Below are 26,543 nucleotides of genomic sequence, written 5' to 3' on the forward strand. Positions count from 1 at the left end.
GGGCAGAACACTCAAGTGCTCAATGCACATAATACACCTTTAATGTTTAACATTTACTTCAACCCAAATTCAATGTACATCAACACTTATATTACACATACACTTCCATGGCAATTACATAAACTGCCCACCATTCAACACATCATATTTCATTAATAAATTTCATAAACTCACACACAAATTCATGATATTTAAGGCTGCCCAACATGGCAGTTTACTAAAGCATCAAAGTCTCACTTTTAAACCCTTAATTCAAGCACTAACATATACATACTTGGACATTAACCTACTACAACTTTCATTTGAGTTAATCAACCTTAATTCTCATCCATTAGAGCTAAGAAAAACTCAACCACAACAAACTTTCATGGCTTCCTAAAATGGACAAGTTCATATCTCAATATTTTTTTCATTTCTCTTCACCAAATTACTCACTTCAACCTAAACACAAGGTTTACTAAAGCTAGGGAGAAGATTTGCACACTTACCACTTTTAGAGGTTGTTAAAACTTCACCAAATCTCTTCCTTTTTGTTCCCTATAATTTGCCCAATAGGTGTGGACCAAATTTAATGAAGAAACTTGCTAGAAATCATGGCTTGATCATGCACCAATGAAGCTTTGCATGGGCGGCAATGGTGCTTTCATGGAGGACAATTCGGCTGGTTGTTTGGGAGGAAGAAGATGGACTAAATTTCTGTCCAAAATGACTTCAATAGGTGTCCCAAAGCTTGAGTTAGTGGAGCACTAACTTGAATTAATAATTCATTAATCTTAAATTCCTTAATTTGCTCCTTTTCCACTAATCTTTTACTATTTACATAATGTATCTCATTTTAATTTTTCATGACATTTTCAAAGTATAATATCATTTATTTTTAATGGACATTGAGGTTAAAAGGCAACTCTTAGTGTCAAATGACCAAAATGCCCCTCTTCGGGTTGTATTCCTGATTTTTTAGTAACACCGATTTTTATTTATTTCTCGATTTTTTATTTTTTTTATACTAATTTATTAATTTTTATTTGATATTTCTAGTGTCAATTACATTTCAATCAACCTTTACTTACATTCCGAAATTTAATTCCGAGGGTTTCCTGCGGTTATGGGGTCAGCAACGGCCTTCTCGGTGCGATTACCCATCGCTGCGGTGCTGGCTCGTTTAACTTCGTCTCATTTCCTCTCTTTTATTTTTTTTTTAATTTTTCTTGTATTTTCTTTTTAGTTATTTCATCAATATATGTCTGTTCACTATCACCGAAGTGTAGTTCCAGACATCCTGACTTGCCTGGGCTGATATTATGCCACTGGAGCAACAGAACGTACGGAACACGTATAGTGGGGATGTTACAGTTACTCGGGGTCTAGTGTGTTATATGGGGTCTATTACATGACCCATGTACTATGGTTTCTCCATGCCTTCTTTAAATTCTCTTGGCAAGGGAGTTACACGAGTCAAGCTTCATGCTTACACGACCCGTTTAATGTTATACAGCAGGCCTTCTTACTTTTCTTATCTCCCAAACTTGTCTAATCGACTTCCATGCCTTGGATTTTCTTTAAAACACTTGAAAAGATATAAAAAAAAAATATGAAATTAAGCAGAGATTAACAAAATTAACAAAAACTAATGAAACTAAGTAAAATGAATGCAATTGACTACCTAAATGCTATGAAATGCAATACAATAGTGTCTTAACATACTTATATGATACAAGTGTATCAAATACCTCCAAACTCAAACTTTTGCTTGTTTTCAAGTAAAACAAAACTTTGAAAACTCATTCGGGTACTTGATTTTTCTTAGAAAAACAACAAAAACTTAACTTGCATATAATTGAACTCTTTACAGCCTTTATACCAATTTTCCTACCTTAAAGGCATAGGGACGTCAACATTTGCCTGTTAGAATTTCATCCCCCTCATGGAGTTTTAACTAATCATTCCACTTGCAAGGCTATTAGTGAGTCACAAATAACCTATTTTACTAGGACATATTTGAAATATTCTTACTTTCCTCAAATTGCCTTTATTATGGATGATTATGATATATCTCAAATCCCATAGGTATACCTCAGTTTTCTATCTCCACTAATGTAGCATATATCTTTCCAAAAATCAAAAGATCTTTTAAAGGGTTGCAATGGGGCTAGAGGGTAGTGACTTGGCTGCCAATGAAAAGGTTTTAGGGAACACAAGTATGAGGGTTGCTCCTCTGCAAAGGTTGCAAATACACTAGGTTTATTTTTCTCTATTTTTATATGAAAAAGAGGATCATTTGGTTTTTAGTGCTAAGTATGCTTGCTTGATGCTCACTTTGGGACTTCTTTGCTTTTTTTATTTTTATTTTTTTTTATTTTGTTCTGGTATTTGTGTTCCTTTGGCATTTACACCCAAACTCATTATTTTTAAAGGGTTGGAAGGTAATTCTTTAATGTTTTTAATTACACACTTGTACTTTTTTTAAGTTTTGCACCCTCTTTTCATATTCTCTCTCTTTTTATACACCTAGCATACCTTTTACCTACGCACTTTAACTTCCTTATAGGGTAGGATAAGTGTTTAGGCTAGGGACTAGGGTAATGTTGTGGGTTATCAAAAATCATACAAGGGAATAGATGTAGGCTCAAATTGGCCATTAGGGGTTAAAATTTGATTTTGGGTGGCTAAGGCTATAATGATTTTATAACAAAGAATGTCTTAATTATCTCTTTATCAAGCATATGCTAAGATTTTGTCTTAATAGGTCTAAGAGACATGTTCTAAGGTTGGTGAGGCATATCTAGGTTTGTTCATATTTCAAAAATTTTCTCCTAATTTTGCAAGTCAAATGTGACAAACTAATGGCTATGAAGGGGATTAATTAGTTTGACTTCACTTAGGCAATTAAATTTTTCACAAATAATACATTAAAGCTTTTTTGCCCATCTAATTGCTTCCATTCCTCTTTCTAAGAGAGATCAATTATTAGCTTATTAAGGTTTTTAGTTATAGTTCTAAGATAAAAATTTTTCAAAAAGTTTAAAAATTGAAATTTTTTTTTGGATTTTGATACACAAGTATGATAGAGGTATGATTAAGAAATGCAAAATGATAAAGATGATAAATTTGAGTTTAATTTAGAAACTGACATTATTCAGTTTAAAAAACTGATGTGGTTTTAACAAATTTGAGGTTTATATTAGAAACCGAATGTATTCGGTTTCCAACAATCTATTTAGAAACCGAATAATTTTGGTTTCAAAATCTAACAATTTAGAAATCGAATGCTGCGGTTTCTAATTTTATTAGAAACCGATTTATTCAGTTTCAAATGGTATGATAGTTTTAATAAATTGAATTATTTTAATTTAATTTTGTGGTTTAAATGATTCAATTTAGTTAATACTTTAAATAAAGGGTTAATTTTACTGGGTTTGGTAAAAACCCAAATTTTAAGGGCAAGTAATTTATTTAACACCCATTGATCACTTTAGAAGGTGTCGCGATGACTTTATGTGCCCAATTCAACCCATAAGGCTAAAACCCCTATCCTCTTTCTTTCTCATTCTCAGGAATCAATATTGCAGCCTCTCTTTTTCTCTTCTCGCTCTTGGTCCTTCCCTCCTCACTGTGCCATTTGTTTCAAGTATCAATCTTAAAATCCCTGTGTAGATATCACACAATCTCTCTCTACTTGCTATCATTGTGTTGTTAAACAAAGAAGAAGAAGAAGAAGAAGAAGAATCAGGTGGATTTCATTTTCAGAAGACGATTTCACTTTAGTAGCGTTTGTTGATTTCCCTCATTTATATTTTATGGGTTTTGAATATTTGATTTCGTGGGATTTTATTATTGATTTTATTGTTTTTCATTGCTGATTTTGTGGATCTGAATATTTGATTTTCCAGGGTTTTATTATTGATTTTGTTGGGTTTTTATTGCTAATTTAGGGTTTTAATTATTGATTTTATGAGGATTAGGTTAACATGGACGATTTACTTGCATTTTAGTAAAGATTTTTAGGTGTTACTATAGGAGATTATTTTATGGGTTTTGAATACAGATTTTAAGTTTTCTTCTTTTTTTTTTTTTAATTAAGAGTAGATTATTTCCTTGTTTGCTTATTTTCCGAGGGCATAGACAGAGTATTATAAAAATTATGGAAAGTGAGACAAGCTTTAGTGGGCAACAGCCAAGCCAATAGCCCAACTGCTATGCACTTTTGCCTTTATTTCTAGTTTGAAAAATAATAGTGGACCTCCTTATCTCACTATTAAAATTCCAATCATCATTTTAAAATACTATTTTTTGAAATCATTTTAAAATTAGCACAATTGGTACTCTTACTGATGACTATACGCAAGTATCAACCATCTACGATTTGTTTATTATAAAAAAAAATAGATTAATTTGGCTTAAATTGATCTACTTTGCTGATAATTCATGGAATGCACCTTTGTTGCAAAAATTGTTATAGAAGATATTAACATTACTAATGTGACATAAGAGAAAACATCAAGAAGCTCAATTGGAATAGTTTTGGCTGATACTTGTACATACAATAAAGAAATGTTCAATGATTATATATGTATCTTTACTTGAAAATAAATAAATGGAGAAATTGAATACTATGTAGCAGTTTGTAGCAGGGTGCATTAATTTAGCTGTCATCTGCTGAGAAAAATCCTTCTCTGCTATTCTAATACAATTGAACTTGGTCACTAGTAACACAGATTTTCAAATCCCATGTACCCTTCATTCTCTAGCTTCTCAACCATGTCTGCTATTCTAGGATTAATTTCTCCATTTCTTAACCTTTCTAGGATTTTTAAAATCTCTCTAATTTCTCAGGAAATCGAACAAGACTGCTGAGCATTTCAAAGACGCAAAGCAATCAAATAGGCTGCTGAACATTTCAAAAATCATGCATGGATCCAGAGGGTAAGTAGCTCTTTTTTATTTTTTATTTTTTCCTATTATGAGGATAGTGGAACTTATGGTAAGCAACTCTTTTTTATTTTTTATTTTTTCCCTTGATCTTCTGCTGCTTTGGAGCTGATCATGTCCAGATGTTGAATCATATAAATTTTCAGCTATATGATTTCATTAAAAGAGCTACTTCATTTTCTGAGTCATTTACTGTGGAAAAGAAATACAAGATTTATGTTTTGAACCTGTAAATGAATGAATGAATTTCAACAGAGGAAAGTCACTCTATTTTTGTCCTTTTTTCCCTATTTTATTCATTAATCTTTCACAAATATTTTATTAGTCTTTTAATCTCTATTTTTGCTAAGTTGGTCCATTACCTTTTGTTATTGACTTTAATGCATTGGTAGGAAGTTTATCATGTGCATGGATTTGACATGGACATGGAAAATACCAAGCTATGCTATTATCAATTTATTTAATTATTACATTAACCTGAATATTCTGATGTTACAATTCAATTGCTTCAAAATTTGTTATAAATGCCCCACTCATTACTCATCTTTTCATCCCCATCCCCACCATGTGCCATGATTTCACCATCTTTTCATCCACAAAGATTTCGATTTTACCTAAATGTCTGAGTAGAGAGGACCGACATGTTGCTTATAGTTTTTAAATGTTTAATGACCTTATTAGCCTTTTCTTTCCCTTTTAGGTCAGCTATGTTATTGACTTTAATATTTGTGAAAAAAAAAATTAATTACTTTATTTAATATATTTAATAGTTCATTACCATAATATTTGCTTAAAACAAAATGAAAAATATAAAATCAAAATTTCTCTTTGAGTACAAACATAATCAAATGAATTATTTTCTAGAACTAATTAGTATTCTCACTGTTAACTAATTATTTTTTATTTGCAGTCACAATTCAGAATATTCTTGAATTAACTTACTAGTAATACTAAATTTTCTCTTCACATGACTTGAATTTAGTTAGAGCTAAATTTCATTCTCGAATTAAATTTATTTTAAAATAATTTTAATTGTATTTATCAACAAAACTGAATCCTAATTGATAAGAAATGAAATAATTATCTGTTAGTTTTTGTTTTTGAATAAATGAAACTTTTACATATTCATTGTAAGGTCATATTGATCTTTGTTTATTCAAGTATATATAGAAATCAGAAATGAGCTTGCAGTGCGTGCCCTTATTTATTTATACACAATAGAGAGAAAAATATCATGTGTAGTATCAAGAATCTCTCTTTAATTAGTGTAGTTCTTTACTTCGTAGTTCTTGGGAATTTGGGAAGTCAATGTGCATGGTACTCTCATTTTCTTTTCTTTCACCAACTCCCAAGCGAATCTGCAGGCCCAAGTAAAGAAATTTTTCCCTTAAATATATGGATTTATATTCATCTGAATGAATATAAAGTAGCAGACTTCTTACTCAACCAAAGCGTCTTTATAATAATATTGGAGTTATACACATGACAAAGGTTTTTTTCTTTATTTTTTTTAATTATGTGCATGTGAGACTCATTACTATTTACAATAGAGAACAGTCCAAAATTAGCGTGTGAATTGTATGGCTTTATCACTACCTTTTGTCTGTTACAAAAGATTTTAGACAAACCATATTTGCATATGATTTGATTGGTTCTTAATAAGTTTGTTCTTTTCTATTAGAAAATTTAACTACACAAAGAGTGACCACAATGGCATGAAACATAAAGCAATAGGATTTAACTTTCATCAACTATGAATTTGACATATATCTTATATTAAATTAATAGTATTTATTTATTTTATTATAAATTAATAATATCCCATAATATTTATATTATTTTTAATATACTTTAGTCATTAAAATATTTACTAATGAATTCTTTTTTTTTTTTTGGAACTACAGTCTGTCTCACTCTCTTTTGATCATTGTCTCTCATTATTTTGCTCCTTGCTTTTGGTATCACATAGGTAACTAATAAATAATGCAAAAAAATAAATGTTAGTTTAAGAATATTTACATTTGGCATTTTAATTTATAGATGCACGCGTATCAATTTTTGAGGGGATACTCTGCCAGACTTATTTATTTATTTATTTTTGTGAGAGACTATTCTAGATTTTCTATATATCCTAATAGTTTCTTTGATCAAATGTGTCACATAATAACCTTAGAAAACCGGTCCAATGTCCTACTGACAATTAAGTTAGTGGACAATGGATTGTCTTGCTGGACAAATTGGAATTGTATGCTTTACATAGGAATGGGATGGATATAAATGTATATTAAATATTTGTAGAAATTCTATAACATCTCTCTTGTTCTCTAGGTGCAGACTTTATATTGTGCACTCGGAGAACTAATGGGAGATGCTGGCAAAATTTTTACAAATATATGACATGTCATTATTTGTCTATTATTGGTAGAAATGATGCAATTCTAATTGGGTTAGGGCCTTACCTTTCAATGCATGATTAGAGATATGATGCAATTCTGATATATGACATGTCATTACTAATATTCACTTAATTATTACACAGCTATTAGCAAAATGGGATCAGATCAGAGATGGATGTATGCTAGGTTAAAAGACGACTTACTGATCTCAGAATTCATAGAAGGTATTGAACAATTCATAACATCTGCTAAGCAACATCCATAGTGGATTGATGGGGATAAATTGAAGTGTCCATGTAATCATCGAAAGTGTCTGAATCGTAACTATGCTAGCGAGAATACAATTAAGTTACATTTGATGAAGCATGGATTCGTGCCATATTATTATAAATGGATTCTACATGGGGAACCCCATACAAGTAATATTGATAGTGAAAACATAAATGTTATGATAGAAGAGCCTGTTTAAGAGGTTGATAGTAGCACAAGCAATACATACGAGCAAATGGTAATGGATACAGCAGGTCCTAGTTTCTTTCAGGATGTAATGGAGGAGCCTCCGAATCCATCAACTCAAAAATTGTATGACTTTTTACAAGCTGCTAATAAAGAGGTGTGGCCAGGTTGTGAAACCCATTTGATCATTTGTTAGAAAGGTGTTTTGATGACAACTGCCAACTTATGAAAGAGGTGTTACCGGGTGATGATTTAATGACTGAAAACTTTTACAGTACAAAGAAGTTGGTCCAAGCATTGGGCCTTCCGATTGAGAAGATTCATTGTTATACTAATGGATGTATGTTATATTGGGCTGAAGATAGTGAGTTAACAAAATACAAATTTTGTGACCATCCACAGTTCAAATGACACAGTTGAGGCTCTTCTAATTTTAAAACAAATGTCCCACATAAGAAAATGTACTACTTTCCCCTCACACAGAGATTACAAAGATTATATGTTTTGAAGGCAATAGCAAAAAAAATGAGATGGCATGCTGAGCATGAGCATGAAGATGGGGTAATGCATCATTGTTCAGATGCAACTGCGTGGAAGCATTTTAATAAGACTCGTCCTTCATTTGTTGTTGAGGTTCGGAATGTAACACTAGGACTGTGTACTAATGGGTTTCAATCATTTGGTCAGTCAGGACAACAATATTCATCTTGGCTGGTCATTGTCGCTATTTACAATTTGCCTCCTTGGTTATGTATGAAGGATGAGTATATGTTCCTAACGATAATAGTTCCTGATCTAAGAAACCCGAAGGACAAATTAGATGTGCACTTGCCGCCCCTTATTGTAGAGTTGAAACTATTGTGGGAAGTTGGAGTTAAGACATACGATGCATCTAAGAAAAATAATTTTGATATGAGGGTTGCATTATTATGGACGATAAGTGATTTTCCTGCATATTCAATGTTGTCCGATTGGAGCATAGCCGACAAGACTGCTTATCCATATTGTGGGGAAGATTCAGATGCATTCACGTTGACAAAGGGTGGTAAACAATCATGGTTTGACAATCATCGTAAATTTTTACCCGCTGACCATCCTTTCAAATGGAGCACAACTATTTTGAAAGAACAAGTCAGTTATAAAAAGTGCTCCCCCCATTCTATCTGGTGAGGAGATTTTAGAACAAATAGAACATCTAGGATTAATGTGTGTCATAGAAATTGGTGCAAATGAGAATAACAATCGCAAAGCAAAAAATAGGGGTTGGAAGAAACGGAGCATTTTTTGGGATTTGCCATATTGGAGTACTAACATGCTTCGCCATGACCTGGATGTCATGCATATAGAGGAAAATGTATTTGAAAATATTTTTAACACTGTAATGAATGTTGAAGGGAAGACAAAGGACAATGCAAAATCAATGGAAGATTTGAAAGAGTTCTGCCATCGAACTGAGTTGGAGAGGAATATGGCAATAGGAAAGTATCTTAAACCATGTTACACATTAGACAAACAATCAAAAGCAGTGTTGTGTGAATGGCTTAAAAATCTTAGATCCCAGATGGTTATGTGTCAAACATGGGTAGGTGTATAGACCTACGAAAACTGAAGTTTTTTTGTAACACCCCCTACCTGACCTACAGTGAAACCAAGCAAAGGAATACCACGTTCTGTGCATGGAGTACCTAAACTTATATTTGAATAATTTACTTAATTTGTGTTTACTTTTAATTTTTAGTCATAAATTTCAAAAGGAAAAACTGCAAGAGTTTTCCTTAAACTTTTAACATTCACCTGTTAATAACACCTATTAATAATCATATTTTCAATTGCAACAATATTGTTAATCAACTCTCATTATACTTGTAATCAAATTCATTTCTTCATCATATGTGAATATTTACATAACATATATTCAAACATAGATTTGTAAATGTAACAAAGTATGTTTGTACTTAATTTATAGTCATCCAAAATAAATTTACATCAAGTGTTTTAGTACATGACAATTGAAATACAAAAATGAGTGACCAAAATGCATCTAGTATTGGTAGTGTATCTACCACAAAGTCCAAGTATGAGGTGATTTTGGACTTTCCTGCAGATCCACTCCCTTCTCTCCTGTCTTTAGCTATCTACTCTTTACCTTCTGTACCTGCGAAAGGAAAAACCTACGCGCTAAGCTTCACAGCTTAATGATGCACTAATAATTTAAAAAGAATAAAAGCAAAACTTGTATATATATTATAAGAAATTTTATAAATAATGTTCAAGGTTTAACATAGTTCTTATTATTTTTATGTGCATTTTCTTAATTAAAATCACATTTTAAGATTTGTCATGTGCCTACAGTAACCTATGACAAAATTATATGGACTGAATATGGGACTCCCGATATTGAACACTAGGTGCCTCTAGCCGATTTAACAATGGATACTCAGTGGCTCTATATAACTGTCTGGATATGGAGCTCCCGGTACTGAACACTTGGTGTCTCTGACCGGTTCAACAATGGGCACTCGATGCCTCTAATAGACATTTATCAATCTAGTAATATAATTAATGCAGTACTGCTAATGATGTCCCCGTTGGCATGCCAATCCATCCAAAACTATAATTTACTGTCTAGGTTTACTTAGCTTAAGAAGGCAATTATTTTTTTTTTTTAATTTTCACATGATGTAATCAACAATGCTTATATGCACCTAAACCTTTGCCATTACCACACTTTCATATTGCATGCATTTAAAGTTCATACATTTATACAAAAATTTATGCATATGATGACTATTGTCAAATTTCAAGAAAAATCAGACTTTATGCATTACTTTGTTCAAGCATTTTGATCTAGTAATTACAGAATTAAATTCAACTTTTTTCATGAGATTTTTAAATCTATGTCTTAACTTTAATAAAGTTTTTGAATAATTTAATTTGGATTCAAGGATCAAAAGTTATGTTCAATTAATCAATAGTTGTCCTTAAGTAAAATTTCAACTTCACCAATAAAAGGGCAGATTCTAAACACATATTGGAGTCTAGATTTGAACAACTTACAATTAGATTTTGCCAATTCATTCTTCATGAAAGTTGATCCCTCAGATCTTAACTTTTCAACAAAATAAGAATCACCTCATTTGGAGTTTCCTAGGGTAAGTTATACCCTTTTTACTCTGGATAGTCCAGAATGCACTCCTACCAGGTTCTAGATTCTGTGCCCTATCTTTTAGTAAATTAAGGTTATTTACCCGTAATTTTTGGACAGCATTCCTCATAAAAGTTTTAGCCTTGTGTCTTAATTTTCATTTGCCATAAATTCCATGTCATTTGGAATTATAGAATGCAAATTTTAAGCCTATGAATCATTGTTGTCGTAAATTTCTAGTCAAATTCAGGTGAGCAGGGCAGCAAAGTTAAAATTTCACCAAAAATTCTAGCAGCAAGGGCTTTATGGCATCTTTTCTAGAAATAAACTTTCATATGTTCATTTCAGTCTCCAATTTGAATCATATCAAAATCAGGGCCACAACTCAAGTTATGAATAAGGCCACAACTCAAATTATGAATAAAAGTGTACAAACTATTCTAGACTCCACTCACAGTCAGAGTAGTGATAGGAAATGCAAGAATTTCACCATGCTGCTAACAAAATCAATTTTTGGTCATAACTACAAAGTTTTAGGATATTCATGTAACTTTCTAATGGTTCAAGAATCACACTATTTCAAGTTCTAGAGCATAAGTTATGCATTTTCAAAGTCGAGTGTCCTGCTTCTATAATTACTCAAGTTAGTTTTTCATATTTGAGCAACAAACAGTTTTGCCCTCAAACACCATCATAGTAGGGGAATTAGGTTTAGCTCAAAACTACAAAGTTTTAGAGCATTCATCAAGGTTTTCATAGACATAAAAATCACCCAAATCCAATTTTTTTAGCTCAAGTTATGAATTTTCAAAAGTGACTGGTTCTGCAACCCTACTGGCAGAACCAGGGTTTCATCACCCCTACCAATTATCTTTCTCACTTTTTAATATTTCTCCCTTGTCCCTAGTGTTATCCTTACTTAAACTTGATAAAAAATAGAAGTTTTACCACTAACCTTAAAAGAATATCAGTTGCTACTCTCCCTTTTCTTCCAGATTTCCTCCAACCCTTTATGGAATTAGGGTTCTTCAAGCTTTAATTACTAACCCTTCTTATTCCCTCTTGTTTTGGCCTCCAAAATTGGTTTGATCTAGGGTTTTAGTCTAGTTTCTTCTTCAAAATTTTGAGAGAAAATGGCTAAAAAAAAAAAAAAGAAAAGGAAGAAGATGAAAGCTGGCCGGCTGGTTTGGGAAGGGAGAAGATAAGGATTTGCTTATATTGGCTTTTATCCATTGGTTCTTCTTTCTTTGTCCATTGGTCCATAGGATATTTTCTATTATTTCTAATTTTTTTTCTCTCAACTTTATAATCAATTCAAGTTAGTCCTTCAATCTTTTATTTATCTCTTGACTTATTGATTAATTCACTTTAGTCCTCTAACTCTTAGTGGCCAACTTCCTAGGTGTGAAAGGAAGCAAGTGCACATCTACTTAGTTTGTCACTTATGTGAATACTTTTACTTCTTTTCATTTCTTTGACTTATTAATTCATAACTATACCTTAATTGAGTCTTAATTAAGAGTTTTACAAGGTCCTACATGAATTGAAGTGGCAAACAGACCCAAAATACCAATCTTTAGCCACTTCCCAAAGGAATTACTCATTGCCGGGACTTGTGCGTATTTAACTTATTTCTAATCTATTTCTTTTATTTTCCTTCAACTTTACTTGATCATTATTAAATTAAATTATGACTCCTTACTTTAATTTAAGGGTAGTTCTAGACATTTCAGCCGTCCGAACAGACGTTAGTCACCAGAATAGTAGAATATATGGAACTACCTATAGTGAAGGTGTTACATGTTAGGGATGAAAAGCTATGATTGTCATGTCTTTATGCAGAGATTACTCCCAATAGCATTCAAGGAATTACTTCCACAAAATGTGTGGCAAGCATTGACCAAATTGAGCAATTTCTTTAGAGAGTTAACTTCAACAACACTAAGAGAAGAAGACATGTTACAGCTCAATGAAGAAATTCCTATAATATTAAACTACAGCGTATAATCCCCCAAGTTTCTTTGACTCCATGGAACATCTCCCAGTGCATTTGGCTTACGAAGCATGGATTGCTGGTCCAGTGCAATATCGGTGGATGTATCCAGTTGAGAGGTAAGTAGTTTAATATATTGTTGTATATTATCATTATATGGAGAATTAAAAACCTTGTTGTGACTAAATAGTAAGTGGTACAGGTACCTTAGGAAGCTAAAAAACAATGTCAAAATTAAAGCCAAAGTGGAAGGTTCCATATGCAATGCATACTTAGTTGAAGAAGCATCGTCGCTATGCACTCATTATTTCGAACTGTATGTCAACACAAGGCATCAAAAGGTTCCACACAATGATGATGCAGTTGAACATATGGATGAACATCCAGGGAATCTATCAATTTTCACTCATTCTAGTAGGCCACTAGGAAAAGGAAAGGTTAGATATCTCACAGAAGAAGAATTTCAAGCAGCACAAATGTACATCTTATTGAATTGTATAGAAGTAAAATCATCCATTGAGTAAGTTTTTCTAATATTTAATTATTATAATGGTTGCAATGCCATTATTGATTCGAAATATGTAATTGAGTGCTTTCATTGCATGCAGCATTTTTGTTGATGAGTTACACATGGCCAATCCAAATATCAATGATAAATAAGTTGATGAGAAACTAGAGCGTGAATTTGATAAGTGGTTTAATAAATATGGTCACAATCCCTTCAACAATATATTAAGCCAGTTCTTGAAGGATCTATTAAAGGGTCCATTAAGGAGTGTTATGTCCTACAATGGTTATGTAGTTAACGGTAATAAATTTCACACTAAAAGTCATGGCTCACATAGGGTAATGATGAACAGTGGGGTATGCATCAAGGGGACTAATTATAATACTGATGAGAGTGACTACTATGGACAGTTAATTGAAGTGCTACGATTGGAGTGCCCTAGATTATCAATCAAAAGAACTGTATTGCTTAAATATGATTGGTTTGATCCAACACTAAATGTGGGAACAAAGATTCATCCAAAATATAAACTTGAGGATGTTAATCATAAACGATCATTCAATAGGTATGAACTATTTGTTCTCACTATCCAAGCTGCTTAAGTCAATTATTCCATATATCTAAGCATAAAGCATGACAAGGATGATTGGTGGGTTGTGCTCAAAATCAAAGCGAGATCTGTTATTGATTTTCCTAATCAAGTGACTGTGACAACCCCCCTACACGGGAAGAACCCTTTCAAGAAGATGAAATGGAAGCCCCTTTGAGACAAATTGAAAATGATGATGATCAATAACAATATTTAAATGATCTAAGCATTGTACTGGTTGAAATTGAGGAAGAGGACATTGAGGATAAAGAAGAGCTATCCACTCAGAAAGTGATGAGGAGGATGATGATGAACATGATAGTGATGCTAATTAGATTTAGGTATTTCTCTCAATGAATTTAGATTCCTAAACCTAAAGTATAAATTCTAACTATTGGAAAACTTCATATGTATTATGTATAATAAGTTAAACGAAGCTAACTAATTAATACAATTGTTTATTCAGGATGCGAGGCAACCGTCGCAAGGGAAGTTTATTGGGCCATTCACAGTCAAGGCAGTTACATCTACAGGATGAGCCCAATGATCAGCTAGATTCCTTCACCATCCACTATGAGGTCAATGCCAGATCTTGAGGGGTCTACTGCTTCAACACAGCATTGAGCTACACCTCCACCTCCACCACCACTACCTACTACCCCATCTTCTAAACCTGCAGTTGGATTGACCTTTAGTCATGGAGGTCATTTAGTTGGGGCAGCACTGATATCATCAATAGATGGCCTATCGCTCACTACCTTTGGAAGAAAGAAACAAATAAAGCTCATTAATGGCGCGTAAGTATTAAAAATTAACTTTATGTATGATTTAGTATTACTTGTCATTAGCGATTGAAGTACCATGTTTTTACATTTGCATAAAATCAATATGTTTGTTGTCTTTCTTGTGTACAAGTTAGATCCATCTGAGGAATGTGCTAAGAAGATGAAGAATATTTTCAAGGAGAGGATGGACCCAAAGGGGCACTGTTGGAAAACTGTCACGCCTGAGACAAAAGGAGTTTTACTATGATGAATTTCAGGTAATAAAATAAATAATTAAATATAACTAGCTATCAGATAATTGATTTGCATAGTGTATGAAACCTCCAAAAAGAATGTTGCGAACAAATATTGTTTAAGTGATGAGAATTTGCGAATTAATGTAAAAGAACACAATTGAAGTATATTAATGCTTAAAAGTTATATGTACAGCTTGTGTGTTGAGGATGTTGAAAATATATATTATTGTGAATTGTTGTACTTGGGGTGGATGTTGTTTGTTATTGAGAATATGTGAAGTGTTTTTAACAGGTGTAATTGATGCCTAATAACTAAGCTGGACTGTCCAAAATTAAAGGGAAATGATGTCATTTTTTTTTATAAATATTATCATACTAATACAATTGTGTTAATTTTTATTTGTTTTACTACAGAAATACTTTGACTGGCAGGAGGTGACTCCACTCGTAAAGGAAGCCTGGAGGCGTAAGGCTGCAGAGCACTACAAGGCACTAATGTGCAGTGTCAAGAAAGGAAAATCCAAGGTCATCATGCTTGGTAGTACAATGCAAAAATGGAAGAAGGCATGGAGTAGCCCAAAGTTCAAAGCCAAGAGCCATCAGTTCACTGCTAACCATTGTAGTGAGATAGGGGGAGCTAGGGCAGGCATTTCTAAACACACAGGGGATTCAGTTTCACAAGCTACTCACACAGATAGAATGGTAATGATTTCATATTAACTAGTTTTATTAATGTCTATCAACATATTTGTTATGATTAACCAAACATTATTATAAACATCACTAAAATCATTATATCTTTTCAGGAAGCCCAGCTTGGCCGAAAGCCTTTTCCCTATGAGCTTTTCCATAAGACCCATACTAGGAAGGGCACCTCCGATATGGTTGATGCACGAGCAAAATCAATTACGGTAAATGAACAAGTATTGTATTTGTTTTCCAATTGTAGGAAAAAAAATTAATAATTGAGTTTGTTTATTCAATTGCTAAGACAAAATGTATTTAAAACATGTGTATTGACTTATGCAGGATGCATTTTTAATGCTTAAGGAGCAGTCGTCTCAATCACAAGAGGGTTGCAATGACCCTCCTACTGTGGATGAAGTGGCACTATATTATCAAGTTGGGGGGGGGGGGGGGGGGGGGGAGGAGGAGGAGAAAAAAAAGGTTTATGGCATTGGATCCCAAGCATCATTTTTCTAACCTGCCTCATCACATAGATCATCTTCATCCCATCATGCTCAATTGGAGGCAATGGAGGAAGAGATTTAACAATTGCATCAGACTACTGCAATGCTAAAAGATAGTTTGGCTACAATGGAAGAGAGAGACCTAAGCTGATGCTGGAGGAGAGATACCGCCAATGCGAGTAGATGCTAAAGTAGCGTATGCAATAAATGATGCAAAACATGACGGCACAAATGATGCAGAGTACATAGTTTACAGCCCCAGCTCTAGATGTGACTTATCAGGATGATGGTAGAGAGGCTAATAGTGGTGATGAGTAATGAAATTATTGATGACAAGTAGCTTATTTTTTTGTTATTATGATATTTTATTTTTTCATACAGTACATTATTATAATAATCCTTCATTGTCATATCTATATATAATATTGATTGATATTTGATATTTGATATTTGATATTATAAATATTGTGATATTAAGCATTTAAAATTAATATTATATTATATGCGTTAATGCAAAAAACAATGTGTTATATAACAAAAAAAAAATTCCTAATAATTTGAAACGGATTATAAATGCAAGAAAGCAAAATTTTCGGTTTGAAAATTTACAAACAAATTTGAAATGGAATTTTCATTTCTATTTAAAAATGAGTGCATTTCGGTTTTAACAAGTGTTTTATTTGTGTTTACAATTTAGAAACCGATTGAAAATGGAAATCCGTTTCGGATAAATTGAAACAAAAAATATTCATTTCTAAATTGAAATGGATTTTGAAATCTAAATAATGTGGATTGTAAAATTTGAAATGGAATATTGGTTTCAAAATGGTTTTAGAATTTGAAATAGACGTCATATTCCGTTTCTAATTATTTAGAAACATGCAGATTTTGGTTTCAAATCGGTTTCTAAATGCATTTAGAAATCGATTTTCACTTATTTGAAACCAAATATTTGGTTTCAAATCTCCTTTTTTTTTCTTGTAGTGAATGTGCCTCCCTTCTTACTCCTTATGGTTCTAAACCTCTGTGACTGTTGGAGCTGAGGTAATACCATGTCAGGATGTATTTTTCAAGTTTAGAGGTATGCAGAGGGAAGTTTTTCCTCTTTAAATGTATAAATTTTCCTTGGGGAGTGATCAATGGATTGTAGTCGAGGTGAAGGTACCATGGGCACTTCTTTCTTCCAGATTTAGCAGATCCCCACAATAAATATTGGTTTATACCCTCAGGCTGAGAGATAGAGCCATTGTTGAAGGAGCGTAACTGATACACTGCCACTCAGCTAAAGCTAGCGGTTGACGTTCTTGCCGAAAAGGAATTAGGGATAGGGTTAAAGATGCAGGTGAGAGTGACTTGCCGCCCAGTCATTGTATTGGTTTGATATGGGTTGGTCAGGAAGGTTATGGCTTTAAATTGAGCATATTCAAATAATTAATAGGTCAAATTAAAATCCCAACCTTGACTTTTGTTAGCATAAGATCATCAATCAATAGTACTTCACTTTTGTTAATATCGTTCCTTAAGGTTTCGTTTGAATAAATTATTTTGAAGAAAAGAATTCAAATAAATTTTCACACAATCATTTTTTATTTATATTTTTTAAAAAAATTTTTTAAATTAAAAATAAATAAATTACTTTGAAAATTGATGAAAAAAATTAATTGAATTAAATTCTCATAAAATTTTAGATTCTAAATAAGGAATAAAAGTTTAAACCTCCATCTTATTAATTTCATTGATTACCTTTTGGTCATTCCTGCCATATGTATGATACAATTTCTCAAAGTTCTACAAACACATTAATTTTACCCATGATTAATGAAATTACCACAATCATTTGCAGTCATAAAATTTGAATTTATTACCAACAAAATTATATGTTTTATAAAAAATTCAATTAAATGACTTTAATTATGATCCGATCAAATTTTGCCCAAAATATTTGATATATCATTTCAATAAAGATTTTCTATATCATATTAGCTATTTATGAAATTCATTGAATATTTAGAAACATTATATGAGCCAAACAAAGTATAGAATTGGAAGGATATTTTTTAAAATGTACTAAACTTAAAAAAATTGGAAGGATAGAATTGTAAAATAAATTAAAAAAAAAATATTTGAAAACATCGAAGAAGAAGAAAAAACTTTCAGGTTCAGCCAAGGGGCAATAAAAGAGGGAGTATCCTCCATCCAAACATATATTCTCAAGATCCGCATCAGACTTGGCCAAGAAATGAGCAGGCTTGTTGCACTCACGATGCGCAAAGGACCAACTGCAAGACTGAAGCCTCACCTGGAGATGAAGACAATCAGATAGAATCATACCCAGACCATTACGTAGGCGTACGAACGAAGAAAGTCTGTCAATAAAATGCTTGCAATCAGATTCCACTATGACTGAGAAGAAGGACAAATCCAACGCTAGTTGTAAACAATAAACAATTGTCATCGCCTCGTGAACATAAGGTTGCCAACTACCATGCAGCCTTTTAAAAGCAAAAGCTAATACAAGGCCAGCAGAATCTCGGCAAACAACACCTAAGCCCACACTATCTGAACTCAAGATACTAGCATCCACGTTAATTTTAACAATACCATTAGGCGGTAACTGCCAAACACCCGCCAAGGCCAAGTGATTAGACAATAAACCATCCGCTGAATGCAGAGTTGGAATTTAGCACGCATACACTATTCTGTAAAAGCAAGCTGTTTAGCATTGAAAGCAACATTCTCAAAAATAAATTAACCTTCTAACCTGAAAGATATTCATACTGCTGTAGTGCCAAAAGACACTGCACTCGCTTCATCGAGTGTAGCTCGCATAAAAAGAAGACAATCATCAGCAAACAGAAGGTGAGACAACGGAGGACCCCTACAGACCCTTACCCCATGAACATCAGCATGTAAAACAGTATTATTCAAGAGCCCAAACAAGCCTTCTGAACACAAAAGAAAGAGATACAGTGACAATGGATCACCCTGCCAGATGCCATGGGTCGGAGAAATAAAACCCGTAAGAACTCCATTAATAAAAATAGAGTACGCAGCTGAGGTTACAAATCGCATAAATGTAGATACCCAATGTGCTGAGAACCCCACCGAAGCATGATTACACTCAAATAGGACCACTCAACTCGGTCATATGCTTTGGCCATATCCAATTTGAGGGACATGAGTTAGCGCCTGTTCCTTCCGCTAACCTTCATATGATGGAACTCCTCATACGCAATCAGAATATTGTTCGTTATAAGGCGCCCAAGATCAAATGCACTCTGGGATTCATTAACAATATCCCCTAGAATACTGTTCAAGCGGTTCACCAACATATTTGTTCCGATCTTACAGACCACGTTGCATAAACTAATTGGATGAAACTCACTAACCAAATGTGGCTCCTTAACTTTGGGAATTAAACAAATATGAATATGATTAAACTCCCTCGGCATCTCCCCTCCTTGCAAAACTGATTTCACCAACCCCACCACATCCCTGCCCACAACTGACCAAAACTATTGACAAAAAAAAGAAAAGGAGGTAGCCCATCCGGTCCTTTAGAGGATGCATCATTTTAACAGCTGCAACAATTTCATCATCCAATTAAGGTTGTCCCAGCATAAAATTCATATCCTCAGTTACCTTAGGAGTCATAGAGGATAAATCATCACCCTAGAAATCCAATGACTATTAAGTAAAGAGAGAGGAAAAAACTAAAGAATACAGCATGTGAATCCTCACCAACAAGTTCCTGATCCTGAGAATCCGTAAGCTTATCAATATGATTCACCCTACAACGGCTAGAAGTAACTACATGGAAAAACGCGTGTTACAATCCCCTTCTTTCAACCACTGCATTCGAGATCGATGACGCCACATCAACTCCTCTTGCAAGTTAACCTCATGCAATTCCCTCTTCAAACGAAGGCGTTCCAAAACACCCTGACCAGAGTTCGGACCCAAACGCTCAAGTTGCGCCACAATGGATCGCTTATGCTGATTTAAACTGCCAAAAGCTAATCGATTCCAGTCCCTCGAATCTCGAGCATAAATAGTAGCCTTTTGAGACCAATCCTAAACCCCATGACTGGACCCCAACCCTGACGAATTACCTCAACACAAGTGAGATCCCTCGTCCACATAGCCTCAAAACAAAAATCACGACTACGACTACTGGTAAAATTGACATCAGAAAATAAGTTAAGAATAACTGGCAGACGATCCGAAACTGAATAAAGGAGGTGCATAAGACATGCACAAAGGAAATGCTGCAGCCAATCAACTGAAGCTGGGCAACGATCTAATCCCTCCTCAACAAAGCCTGAATTTCTTCTTCCATTATCCCAAGTGAAAGGATACCCCTTAAAGCTCAAATCCTGGAGACCACACTCACCTAACGGTTTCCGAAAAGCATCAATAAAAGATTTTGCATGAACAACACCACCCCCCTTCTCAGAATTATGTAATATTTCATCAAACTCACCGACCACAACCCATGGAAGAGAAGAAGCCACACAAAGCCAACGAAGTAACTCACATGAACGAAACTTTTGTTGCCATTCTACCCAGCCATAAAAACAAGTGCGAAAAGTGTGCATGTTCCAAAAAAAGTGCTAGGCTAAAATAAATTGTACAAATAACAAGGATACAAATTAATAATAGTAAAATTATTTTTAAGGTTTATTTAATAATATTAATTATTTTAGTAGCTATCAATTATTTTACTATTAAGTGTTAAATATTAATTATCGATATTAATTATTTATATAAAGATTTTAAGTAAAAGAGTTTAGTAAAAATAATTATTGAATTAATCGTAAAATATATATATATAAAAGTAAAATTTTTTTTTTTTTATCATAATTAAAATACACTTTCAATTTTTAAAAGTTAAAAATTTAATATTTTATAAATTACTTTTTTAACCTTTTAATATTAATATAAACACTAAATAGTCAAAACGCTACACACCTTAAAAGTTATCGCTATTATTGACCTAAAAGTATACAGTAATTCAATTATTAGGAAATTTGGACACCGTGAGATGAATTTCTATTATAAAAATTATCATTATAAACTTCTATTCACACTTGCGTATATATAAAATAAAGTTAGCATATAGGCAATACACCTAATAAGCTAATTCTGGTTTAGAGTTGTCAACAAGCTTATTACTAGAATAACTAAACCTTAGTCTACTTATCAGTAAGTTTATTACTAGTACTAAATTCAATTCCTAAAATTAATAAAATTATCAAAGGATACAAATTATTGCCATGGTAATTGGCATTAGTACAGTTGATATATATATAAATATATATGTATATAGTTTTTGAATAACTGCAATACCTCTCTATGCTCAAGTTGAAATAATCTACTGAAAGATGGCGGTCAATTTTATTTAAAAAGGTTACACAACAGTCTATAGAAGCCATATTGCATGAAATTAATAAGAGCTAAAATGTACAAACAGGCAGTCCCTGAGAGTTCTTATTGGCAGGGCAAACAGGGATTTTACAGTCTCTACCATACAGGAATGATGGATTTTCCTTAATAGAGGCCCTGCAATTTATTTGTATAACTTTCTAGCAGTCCTGCATGTTGTACAAGGACACCAAATGTGAGAAACAGACCACCAGATGGAACTGTCCGGAATCAATCTGGATATTCGCGTCCGGAATCAATCTGGATATGTCTCGCGAAGAACATCTCTCAGTACAACACCTTCCTTTGGGCTCTGTCCTGCCTGCCATATCTTGAAATTTGGAGGAAAATAGTCAGCATCACTCCAACGTTTCAATGATGCAATTGTGAATGGACCCTGTGTATCTCCCTGAGGATCTTTATAATACCATATATAGCTTGACATATCATCATCACTTGAATCTTCATCTTCTTCATTTTCTTCATCTTCTTCTTCATCATCACTACTCAATTTGATCACCTCGACATTCATCACACCTTGAGATTGAGAATGCTCTTGTCCATTCATAGGCTGCATTTTACCATCTCTCTCACAATCAATCTCTGTTGGTTGCTTTTGCTCATCTGCAACAAAATCATGAGATACCAGTGAAATAAAGAATCAAGTAGTTCGCATCTTATTTAAGCATATGATTGAAATGTGACAATGCAAAAACTCTATTCCAACATTTTATGGCTTGTTCTTTGCAGAACAGAGCAACAAAACTTGATAAGCAGAAATAGTGAAGGCATCTTAAGAAATGATAAGCAGAATGTTCACCACACAAACCACAAAAAAATAATAAAAATAAAAGCCCCAAGAGCCTGTAATGATTTTTCTTTCCCAGCTAAAATAGGAAACACAAATAATCAGGATTGAGGAGAAAAGATATGTCAAAAGTAGATATCAATGAACTCTGTTTCCTTATGAAGATAACGAACTGTTTTGTACAATTCCAAACCTATGTACTACAGCATTATACTAAATGCCAGTCTGTAAATTGTTGTCACTACTAAACATGCTGAGCAACCCGTTACACAATAAATCGTGGCATCACACAAAGAAAAAATATCACTATATGCCACCAAATATGCTACAAACAAATCACCACCTGCAATAAACAGTAACGACTATAATATCTGAAATAAATTAGGAATCTTGCCCATGTATATTTCAATTACTTCACAAAGGATAACTACATAGAAAAATAATAGCATACAATAGAAAAGGAACTATCCATCAATTCCATGTTCCTTCCCCTTTATCTTGCTCTTCCAATGACCCCCAATAAAAATTTTATAAAGGAAGTGTAGAGAGGAGAAAAAAAAAGGAGGAAATTTTACCCATTCTATTGTTCTGATTTGACGTTGCCATGGCTGCTTGGTTCCCTGTAGAAGAATTAAAAAAAAAATTCTAAAAGTAGCAAATAATACTACAAAAGATTATAACTTTAACCTAGTACGTAACTCATTTTGACACATTTCTTCTTGATGGCAAAACAAAAAATTACACAAATAATCAGGAATGAGGATAAAAGATATGTCATAAGTAGATATCTATGAACTCTGTTTCCTTGTGAAGACAACGCATTCTTTTGTACAATTCCAAACCTATGTGCTACAGCATTATAGTAAATGCCAGTCTGTAAATGGTTGTCACTACTAAACATGCTAAGCAACCCGTTACGCAATAAATCGTGCCATTACACAAAAAGAAAAAAATATCACCATATGCCATCAAATATGCTAAAAACAAATCACCACCTGCAATAAACAGTAATCTTGCCTCGTGTATATTTCAATTACATCACAAAGGATAACTACATAGAAAAATAATGTTGACACAGCATAGAATAGAAAAGAAACTATCCATCAATTCCATGTTTCTTCCCCTTTATCCTGTTCTTTCAATGACCCGCAATAAAAATTTTATAAAGGGAGTGTGAAGAGGAGGAAAAAAAAGGAGGAAACTTTACCCATTCTATTGTTCTGATTTGATGTTGCCATGGCTGCTTGGTTCCCTGCAGAAGAATTGAAAAAAAAAAAAGTTTTAAAAGGAGCAAATAATACTACATAAGATTATAACTTTAACCTAGTACATATCTCATTTTGACACATTTCTTCTTGATGGAAAAACGAAAAATTACACAAATAATTAGGATTGAGGATAAAAGATATGTCATGAGTAGATATTGTTGAACTCTGTTTCCTTGTGAAGACGACGAATTCTTTTGTACAATTCCAAACCTATGTGCTACAGCATTTTACTAAATGCCAGTCTGTAAATGGTTGTCACTACTAAACATGTTGACCAACCCATTACACAATAAATCATGGCATTACACAAAAAGAAAAATTATCACCATACTCAACTCAACTCAACTCAACTCAACTAAGCCTTTATCCAAAAAATTTGGGGAAAAATTATCACCATATGCCACCAAATATGCTAAAAACAAATTACCAACTGCAATAATCAGTAACGACTATAATATCTGAAATAAATCAGGAATCTTGCCCCATGTATATTTCAATTACATCACAAAGGATAACTACATAGAAAAATAATGTTGACAAATGACGCAACGTGAAGTTTATACACAAGGGTGAAAAAATAGAGAAAATTCTCTGTTGGATTTTTATTAAGTGAAAAACTCTCTCAAATTACATAGAAATGAAGGTATTTATAGAGTTGTTTGGAGTCCTAAACCTAATAGGAATATAAATCTACTTTCTAAAAAATTTAGATAAACTAAAACACAATAAAAAGATATAAACTAAATAGGAAAACTAAATCTTAGATAAATACGAAACAAATAAATCCTAAATAGAGTAGAAAAGTTTCCTAAATTAATTCTAATTAATTTCTGCAACTGTGTCTAGTCAAAACAGAAAGTCTAATTGATTTTAGGACTGCTGGACTTCAAAATTAACTCTAAAAACGCAGCTTTACAGAACTAGCAGAAAATCACATGCCACGGGTAGGTGATTTGTCTCTGGTACATGTTGTCTCTGGTACATGCCCAAGGCATTTACTATTCTGTATCAAACTGTTGCCCCTGCTGGAACACCTTGTCTTGCCTTCTTTTACTTCTTTCTTGTTGTCCAAGCCCCGCACCAAACACCCACCCCCCGCACTTGAGGGGAAAAAAAAAAAAAAAAAAAAAGAAGAGGAGGAAGAAAGAGAGAAAGAAAAAACTCATCCTTGAGTTGAAATAACTTGCAACGATCCAAAAACACACCCATAACAGCTCTAGCACCACTCTCCCCCAATTGGAATAAATCCTTCTTTGAAATTTGAAGTGGAAGAAAATGAGAATCTTCATTGGAGATGTATGCCTTCAAGGATGGAATCAATAAGATTGACATGAACAAAGTCAAATTGAAGATCTTCATGTTTTTCTTTATATCTATGAGAATACCTCGTCAAATAGAATCAACAAAAACTATTGAAATTAAAGAGTTAGATGAATCTTCAACTTCCATTAACTTCACGATTTGAGTTTCTTTGATCTCCACTATTGTATCTGTGGATTGTTTTTTCTCAAGTACTATTGAAATTTCCATGGCACAATCGTCGTTGTTCCTTAGAACATATTCTTCAAGGTCTTCATCTTCAACCATAGCAAAAGGAAATTCAATTAAATTTATAAGTTTCAATTCTTCAAATTTAGTCTCATCCACTTCAAATTGCATACTTGCATTGTTGAATCTTGAAGCTGCATTTGTTCTTCACTTTCTTGTTTCACAACCAAGAAAGGCTTTGGTTAGACCTCTTCTTAGCAAAATTTTTGTTGGAATAAAATCTGCTTATAATTTAGAGGCAAAAATTCATGTTTCAACAAATACTTCATTATAAACCATGTACGGCCCTTTCCCTTCTCGCTTCCTTTTATATTGTAGCCATTCCCACCAAGCAGAAGCACCACTTTTCAACCGACAAGCCACCAATTGGACTCGTTGTTCAGGTGCTATATCCATATGGTCGAAGAATCTATCCACATTTACAATCCAATCTAAAAATTCCTCTATATTAAGATCCTCATAGAAAATAGGAATATCAAGATAACCCACGCTTCTTCTCTTATCACCACCATACCAATCATGCATATTGAACTTGATTGGTTCTCATAGTCATCTTCTTCATCGGAATCATCATAGTAAACATATTGTCTACGTGTAGAAACTGATCAATAAATAGCATCACCGCGAGCTACACCATCTCCTAGCCTTCTTTTATCAACCCAATTCCTGTTTATTTTAGTTTCCAAAGCACCAAGACGATCTATAATTTTTTTGAGGCGCCACTCGATACACTCGAATCTGAGATCCATTCGTCACTCCCATCATTGCAACGTTTTGTCCCTATGGTAAAGGGCTCTAGTTCCCCGATCACTGTCACGAGAACCACCATAATCGCCACCTCCATCCAGGTAAGCCATCTCGATTAGGGCAGTTTCCCCGCTTAGATACTACCCAAAGTAGCATGAAGCTTAAATAGAAATACACTCCATACACGAGTGAAAAAATAGAAAAAATTCTCTGTCAGATTTTTATTAACCAAAAAACTCGCTCAAATTAAATAGAAATAAGGGTATTTATAGAGTTTTTGGAGTCCTAAACCTAATAGGACTATAATCTACTTTCTAAGAAATTTAGATAAACTAAAACATTATAAGAAGATATAAACTAAATAGAAAAACTAAATCATAGATAAAGTAGGAAATAAATAAATCTTAAATAGAGTAGAAAAGCTTCCTAAATTAATTCTAATTAATTTCTACAATGGTGTATAGTCAAAACAGAAAGTCCAAGTCAAAACATGCCAAAGGTAGGTGATTTGGCTCTGGTAC

The 26,543-nt window shown here is 33.2% G+C and overlaps 1 protein-coding gene and 1 long non-coding RNA gene across 6 annotated transcripts in view; one reads left to right on the plus strand and one right to left on the minus strand.

Annotated features, from left to right (window-relative positions):
• Positions 1 to 3,453: 3,453 nt before the first annotated feature.
• LOC131175810 (uncharacterized) lies at positions 3,454 to 5,454 on the plus strand. The gene is made up of 3 exons (XR_009146007.1): positions 3,454 to 3,730; positions 4,834 to 4,923; positions 5,052 to 5,454. It is a non-coding gene; the product is annotated as an uncharacterized LOC131175810 (long non-coding RNA).
• A 16,148-nt stretch (positions 5,455 to 21,602) lies between these two features.
• LOC110657196 (uncharacterized protein At5g08430) overlaps positions 21,603 to 26,543 on the minus strand; it is a 45,373-nt gene continuing 40,432 nt past the window's right edge. For 4 of the 5 annotated variants that reach the window (XM_058140446.1, XM_058140442.1, XM_058140443.1 and 1 more), the window contains 3 exons: positions 23,667 to 23,711; positions 23,035 to 23,079; positions 21,603 to 22,275 (listed from right to left, as the gene is read on the minus strand). In XM_058140446.1, coding sequence (XP_057996429.1) covers positions 21,908 to 22,275; positions 23,035 to 23,079; positions 23,667 to 23,711 — 458 coding nt within the window. In that variant the 3' untranslated portion in view covers positions 21,603 to 21,907. The remainder of the gene's footprint in view (positions 22,276 to 23,034; positions 23,080 to 23,666; positions 23,712 to 26,543) is intronic. The other variant, XM_058140445.1, reaches the window with a different exon arrangement.

The sequence above is a fragment of the Hevea brasiliensis genome, chromosome 18, assembly GCF_030052815.1.
Source record: "Hevea brasiliensis isolate MT/VB/25A 57/8 chromosome 18, ASM3005281v1, whole genome shotgun sequence".
In the NCBI taxonomy this organism is placed as follows: domain Eukaryota; kingdom Viridiplantae; phylum Streptophyta; class Magnoliopsida; order Malpighiales; family Euphorbiaceae; genus Hevea; species Hevea brasiliensis.